The following is a 7,757-nucleotide window of genomic DNA, read 5'->3' as shown; positions in this document are numbered from 1 at the left end:
TTTTCTGCTTGGCAAGACAGCATATTTCACAAGATTCAACAGTTTTATTGCATCTTATAAAAGGAAAGACAAATTGCATTACAAGTATTTTTGAATGAGATAAATGCCCTAATCTACAATGCCAAAGATTGTTATCATTATAACTACAGAATGAATTGGCAAAATGTTGAAAATGAGTATTAGAATTAGCCTAATGAAGGTGCATCATGGCATATAATCCATCATTTATCCTAGTTGCAGCAATCGTCCTCAATGATTGAAGATCATGTATATCACAATGTGTGTCATTGAAGATCAGCTTGCATGATAGACACTTAGTAATTTTGGGAAAAGAAATCAAATTGAATTTAAATGCATGTATATATAGAACATCAGTTAGATAAAATAGAGGGGAGAACACTATAGTGCCAGAATAGTATGCAATGACACTAACACCAGTTGGTAATTTGATTGAGATTGGTTTAATTTGTTTAAAGGTTTGAAAATTTGATAAGGAGACACACACATGATCTGTGGCTCCAGTATCAATGAGCCAATAATCAGGTTTGCCAATGGTGTTGTATGTGTTCAAGATACCTAAGTTGTTTGTGTCTTGTTGAAGAGGTGCAACCACAATTTGATTGGCAGTGTGTTGTGTGGTAATAGTTGATTGTTCCAACAAGGTTATAAGAGCTTTGTGTTGAGCATGAGTAAGTCCCAAAGTTCTACTTTCTGATGTAGGTTCTAAGCTTTTGTTGATAAAGGATTGATCTTCTTGTGATTCTTGTGTGACATAATTATTTATAGTTCGTGAATTGGCAAAGTAATTTGGGGCAAAGCCATGCTTTCTATAACATATATCAATTGTATGGTCCACCTTGTTGTAGTAGGTGCATACTTTAGTTCATATGCCTCCCTTAGAAGTGTTAGGAGGCTTGTATTGATTCTGACCTTTCCCCCCTATCTGTCCTCTAAGACCTCTCCTCCCCCCTATCTGTCCTCTAAGACCTTTCCCTCTCCCCTTACTCTATTATCAAACATATCATTAGAGACATTTCCCAGTAATCTGTTATCATCAGGCAGAATACTGGTTTGTCTTTCTTGTTGTGTGAGAAGGGAAAAAGCCTTATTAATGGTAGGGAAATGTTTCATTAACACGATTTGAGATTTAACTACAAAATATTGCTCATTCAATCCTCTTAAAAATGAGATAACATATTGATTATCCCTGTAAGTTTTGATAGTGGGTATGAGGCTATATCTACACCTAAATTCACATGAACAAGAGGGAACAAGTGTGAAATTGTTAAGTTGTTCCCAAATATCCTTAATCTGAGTGCAGTAGGCACCAATCGACAGATTGCCTTACCTGGTGGAGGGAATTTCTCCTATTAATTCAGAGATTCTAAAAACATCTCCCTAATAGTATCTCTCTTGGAGATCTTCTCATATTTCTTGGGCAGTTCCCATCCAAAGGATGCTTTGGAGGATGGAAGAATCAATGGATTGATTTAACCAAGATACTATCAGATTATTGCATCTTTTCCAGTAATGGTAGAGATGATCATTACCAGGTGGTTTTACAATGGTTCCATCTACAAACTCCATTTTGTTCTTGGTGTCGAGGGCTATGCTCATAGCTCTTGCCCAGTTGTGGTAGTTGTCTCCATAAGTTGTGTTGATACTAATGAAATTCATGGGTTATCATTCGGGTGGAGGAAGTATGGACTCCCTGGATCCATGATGGGATTCTGAATTGTAATATGGTTGGTCATCTCAATTTCTTTTGATAAAACTGATGTTGAAAGAAGAGTTGAAAGAATGTCGAGGAGGAATCAGAGATGAGTGTATGCGGAAGCAAGATAGTGACACCTTTAATGAAGGTGCTCTGATACCATGTTAAAGATATAACTTGCCATGATTGAACCTTCGTAAGCCATTTAAGAAAGAAGATGATGAAGAAGAGAACCGAATGTGCAAGAAACAAAAAAAGAATGAATAACCTCACTTCTTGTATTAGGCAATTGATGAATGGAATCTCTTTTGTTTTACTATTAATTGAATACACGAATTCATTGATCAATAAGCACACTTGAACCTAGAATATAGAGGAGATAAAAACAGAAGGAGGAAAACAAAATTAACAGTTAATAGAATTAACTTTTTTTCCCGCCAAAGACTTTTTCTTCATTGCTTGGAATTTCTGGTTGATTGGGCTTTGGTTTGGGCTGGCATTGGTGTCCAACAGAGTGAGACACCGTTTTGTATATGTGATCTCTACCTAAAAAAAGCTAGGCCATAAGCTCCCGATTAAGAAAACTCACTGAATTCCTTTGAACTTCTATTTATTCTTGTGCAGATTGGTGAGCTGCTAAAACAAAGAAATTAAAAACATGCATCATACATTGTCGCTCTGTTTAAATGGAGTTCAAGAGCAGGAGCAAAATTTATTCCAAGGAGGCAAAAGATGACCAAGCTAGAGAGAAGAGGATTATCCGAGATCATCCAAGGAAGAAGAAATGGTATAACATCCACTTAGGAGTTTACAAGAGAGGCTTGGTAAGGTGAGAATTGGAGTACTAGCATGCTCTTCTATTACACATGCATAATGTATTGTCAAGTGTGTGGCTACGAGCACTCACTATTCTCAAGCACAAAAATGATTGAACATATCCCTCCCACTTTACTCTTCAGCATTAAAAGAAACTATGTTTCGAGTATGTTAATGATTTTTTTGTTTGAGTTTTAAGAGTGGTTAGTATTCATGTAATTTTGTAGCTTATATTTATATTAGTCTAATACCAATACTAATAGCATTAGTTGCTGAGTATATATAGCTGAAATAACATGAAACTTAACATAGAAAATTTGAGATTTTAAGTTGGAAAAAAATATGAAACTACTAAGTAAGCTTTTATCTTAGAGGAACTTTTTGGTAAGACAAGACATAAATTGTCATATAGTAATGACTTATTTTTGTAAAACTCTGATTTCTAACTTCTCTTTATAACAAGCTTTTAACCTAGCAGAAAGCACAGCAAACATACAGATAGGGTATTGCTTTAAAGGGGCTCATGAACACAAAATAAATTGGCTGTTTAGAAAAAAAATAACGTCGACGTGACTCCATGGCCCAATGGATAAGGCGCTGGTCTACGGAACCAGAGATTCTGGGTTCGATCCCCAGTGGAGTCGTTTCCTTTTCCTCATTTTTAATTTACAAGAGTTATGAGAATGCAAAAATACAATGTACTTTTGTGCTTGTAATATTTTCCAAATATATTTTATTTATTTAACTATTTTTTTCACCTATTTTAATGGTTATTCTTAACTTTTTTCCACTTTTCAACCTTAATTTTTGAGAATAAAGTATTTTCTAATATAAGGAGGTAAGTTATCTCTTATAGCCACTATAATTATAAAATGTATCATATTTAATCATTCTCTATAAAAATATTTCTAAAATTAAACTAAACAGTACACATGTCATGTTTTTATTGGCTAAATGAGATAAATTATCTCTTATTATAAAGAGATATTTTATTCTCTTAATTTTTTCAATAAACATCTAAAATTTGGATATAACTAATCTCTTCTTTTTTCAATCTACTATTGTTTTACTTTTAATTGTTCTCTTACTAACTTTTGTTCCACATTTTTTCTCCACTTCTTAGAATTTAGATGAAATTTATGGTAGAAAATTATTGTGGAAATAAATGAAATTTTAATAGATATATTTTTGTTGATTTTATTCAATTTTTGTATTATTTAGTGACTTGTTAAATTATGTGCATAACATTAAGCATATTTAGTACCAAAGGTAATTTATAAGCCAAAATTGCCATTACTTACGTAAGTATATTTTCCCACCCAAATTAATTGTTATTCTTAATTTTTCTCTATTTTCAATGTACACTCTTCCTTAGTAGTTTTTCAATGCACATGGGAAATTGATATGAAACAACCTTTCAATGCATTTCTTAATTTTACTAATTGTTCCCTTAAAAACTTCTCTTCCAAAAAAGTCCAATCAAATCTATTGTGAGAGTTAATTATAGAATTTATACAAATTTAAGAGAAAGGTGCATGTAGTTAAATGGTTAGAGTTTTGAGTAATGTCATTTCATTATGTGTTATTCAATTTTAATTATTATTGGCTCTTCAAAAAAATACAAATGAAAGATCAATAATATATAATTTAATAAAGATATTTTAGTAAAATTTTATTGAATTTTTACCTCATACATCAAAGAAATGGCAGTAATTGTACATTTCCAGAACAAATATATTAACAAACATTTGTTTTCTTAAATTGTGTTTCAAACCATGTTTTAGAACAATGAAAATAAGTCATGTAATTTAAAAAATTATAATATATTTTCAATATTATTATTATAGAACATGGTCTAAGTAACAGATTGACACAACAAATATACGTGTCACAACTAATTCCTATGTCTTCGGTGATTACCAAACTATACACGTAATTCTAATTTCTTCACTGCTTACCTCATCCATGATTACGCAATCAACTCTCTCGTTATCTTTATCACCCATTAGGTAGGGATACACCACAAGTGTTTGATTTTGTGAGGTTTTCCGCTAAGAAAACCCCCTCTTACATAAACACATTTTTTGAGTTTTTGTTACACTTTCCGTATTCAAATTGTACGAATGGAATTTATCAGCATCACATTACATATTTTAAATTTTACAGAATTAGCTCAAGTTTACAAAATCATTAGTTTATATTCTTTTGTATTTTATGATATAAATTTAACAATATATTTTTACATATCAGACCAGTACTATACTCTTAGATACTATATTTTATATGAATAAAAGATTAAAAATTTAAGTCAGTTGAAGCTGGTAGGTAAGTTGGTTGAGTTTGACACTAAAGTTGCTAAATGAATCTGGTGAATTTCTCAAAGGCTTCCAAACATTAACGTTCTACGCCTCTGTTCTATTTTTTATTTCCCCTCTTCCATTTCCTAAGATTATTTAGGGTATGTGGATTAAGAGAAGTATAGAAATCATTGATTTTATTTGTAATGGTATGTATTTTATTAAAACTTATATTCATTAATGAACTAAATTATTTTTTTAGTCAAGTTGTTTATTTAAATAAAGATGTTTTGGTAACAAAATTGTTTATTGCATATAAAAATGTTTTTTAAATAGAATCCTAAAACATCTACAATAAAACGCCAGGAGAGTATATGCATTTTGTTATCGTAAAAGTTTTATGCATTATTATTGTATCATTGTTACTCATTTTTAATTATTATTGACTCTTCAAAAAATTAATACAAATGAATAATAAATTATACATTAACCATATATAAATATTTAAATTAACAATACATAAATATTACATTTAAAATAATTTAAATGTGAACTATTACTATTTTTTTCCTAGTATACATGTGAGGCTCTTTACCAAAGATTTTAGAACTCTGTAGTAGATCAGCATTCAATTCATCACGTGTATGTTGCAGTGGCTTATAAATAAGGTGTTGAAGAGAAGCCACTATCATACAAAATAAGACAACATGGGTCTGAAAAGAGACACCAACGTCCATGTGATAGTTCTACCATACCCCAGCCAAGGCCACATTAACCCTCTTCTCCAATTTGCAAAAAGGTTATCCTCAAAAGGTGTCAAAGCCACATTTGCCACTACCCATTACACCGTTAACACAATCAAAGTACCAAACATTGAAGTTGAACCTATCTCTGATGGTTTTGACCATGCTGGTTTTGCACAAGCCAGAAATGTTGAACTGTTTCTAAGTTCATTCAGGACCAATGGCTCAAGAACTTTGTCTAACCTTGTTGAAAAATTTCAACACACAAATACTCCAGTCACTTGCATTGTGTATGATTCATTTCTACCATGGGCTCTTGATGTGGCCAAGAAACATGGCATTTATGGAGCTTCTTTCTTCACTAATTCAGCTGCAGTGTGCAACATTTTCTGCCGTATACATCATGGTTTACTTGAGCTTCCTGTGAAGATTGAAGATTTGCCTTTGTTTGTTCCTGGTTTGCCTCCATTGAATTGCCAAGATCTGCCAAGTTTCATAAGGTTCCCAGAGAGTTACCCGGCTTATATGGCTATGAAATTGAGTCAATTCTCTAACTTAAACAAAGCTGATTGGATGTTTGTGAACACTTTTGAAGCATTAGAAGGAGAGGTACTAGTTCAATATCATATAAACATTTATATACATGTTCTTAGGTTGGAACTTGGAACTTCCTATGTTGTTCAAATGTCTATGGTTGAAGTTCCAACCTAAGAATTACTTCACAGAGTTGGCTCTTGTCATAAACAACTCATGAATATTTGAAAATCCATCAAATTAAACATAATAGTACCTTGATAAAAGAAAAAAGAGGAGATAACTTATGTGTTGTTTCATGGATGCTTGGGTGCTTTTCTACAATGATGTGTTATACCCTACCAATAAAAAATAAAAATATAACATGTATAATGATCGTATCACATGTCTTGTTCTCATCAGATAACAACAAAACAAGCACCTATTATACAACATCTAAGTATTGTCCTAAAAATATTATAACTGTTGTTGAACCATTTTCTACTTAATTGTCTTCTGCTTTTTCTAATTCAATGAGTTTCTGACATGGTTGATGATGATTTTCTTGTGTCTGAAAGGTGGTGAAAAGCCTAACCGAGCTTTGTCCGGCGAAGTTGATAGGTCCGATGGTTCCTTCTGCTTACTTAGATGGAAGAATTGAAGGGGACAAAGGGTATGGAGCAAGTCTATGGAAGCCACTAGGTGAAGAATGCATCAAATGGCTGAAATCAAAGGCACCTAAATCTGTGGTATACATATCCTTTGGAAGCATGGTGTCCTTAACAAAAGAACAAATGGAAGAGGTGGCTTTGGGATTGAAAGAAAGTGAGGTGAGTTTCTTGTGGGTTCTAAGAGAATCTGAGCACTCTAATCTACCTCATGGATACATTGACTCAATAAAAGAAAAGGGCCTAATTGTGACATGGTGCAACCAGCTAGAACTACTTGCAAACCAAGCAATTGGGTGTTTTGTGACTCATTGTGGTTGGAATTCAACACTTGAAAGCCTTGGCCTTGGAGTTCCAGTGGTGTGTTTGCCGCAATGGGCTGATCAATTGCCTGATGCTAAGTTTTTGGAGGATGTTTGGGAGGTTGGTGTGAGACCCAAAGAGGATGATAAAGGAGTTGTGAGGAAGCAAGAATTTGTTGAAAGTTTAAAGGTGGTGATGGTAGGTAAGAGAAGCCAAGAGATAAGAAAGAATGCTAGTAAATGGATGAAGTTAGCTAGGGATGCAGTTGGTGAAAATGGTAGTTCTGATAAGAATATCAATGACTTTGTGAATTATTTGTTGAATGCAGATAATAAGAATTGAAACTTGAATAGCTATTAGAGTGGTTATTCTCATCATTAAATATGGGTACTTATTTGTTAGTTAGACTAATTTGGGTTATGAGGAAGTAACAGTAGTGCATGTATGCGGAGCTTATTTGTGTTCATTGTTTTTAATGGTTTATGAAAATAAATGATAATGTGTGGTACTTCTATATATTAACAATATAATAAAAAAAATTCATTTATGTTACATGTCACATCTTCCTCACATGTTTTTTTTTCATGTCACATGTCACATCTTTTTCACATGTTTTCCCTTCATGCCACATGTTACATTCTCCTCACATTTTTTCATTTTAAAATGTTCTAAGTTATTAAAAAATAAAAATAAAAACTCATTC

At 32.6% G+C, this 7,757-nt stretch overlaps 1 protein-coding gene and 1 non-coding gene across 3 annotated transcripts; both read left to right on the top strand.

The window, feature by feature from the left end:
• On the top strand, positions 3,102–3,174 carry TRNAR-ACG. Its single transcript has one exon. It is a non-coding gene; the product is annotated as a tRNA-Arg (tRNA).
• LOC109330572 (UDP-glycosyltransferase 74B1-like) lies at positions 5,518–7,553 on the top strand. 2 transcript variants are annotated; one of them, XM_019564809.1, is made up of 3 exons: positions 5,518–6,179; positions 6,662–7,419; positions 7,507–7,553. In XM_019564809.1, exons 1-2 carry the CDS (start codon positions 5,535–5,537, stop codon positions 7,394–7,396), a joined length of 1,380 nt encoding a protein of 459 aa, XP_019420354.1. In that variant the 5' UTR covers positions 5,518–5,534; the 3' UTR covers positions 7,397–7,419; positions 7,507–7,553. The 2 variants fall into 2 exon arrangements, with proteins under 2 accessions (XP_019420354.1, XP_019420353.1); XM_019564808.1 differs by lacking the exon at positions 7,507–7,553 and having other exon boundaries at positions 6,662–7,491.

This window comes from Lupinus angustifolius, chromosome LG17 (assembly GCF_001865875.1).
Source record: "Lupinus angustifolius cultivar Tanjil chromosome LG17, LupAngTanjil_v1.0, whole genome shotgun sequence".
Classification (NCBI taxonomy): Eukaryota; Viridiplantae; Streptophyta; class Magnoliopsida; order Fabales; family Fabaceae; genus Lupinus; species Lupinus angustifolius.
Note: the sequence above shows the minus strand (reverse complement) of the source record. Positions and strands in the feature narration are given on the sequence as shown.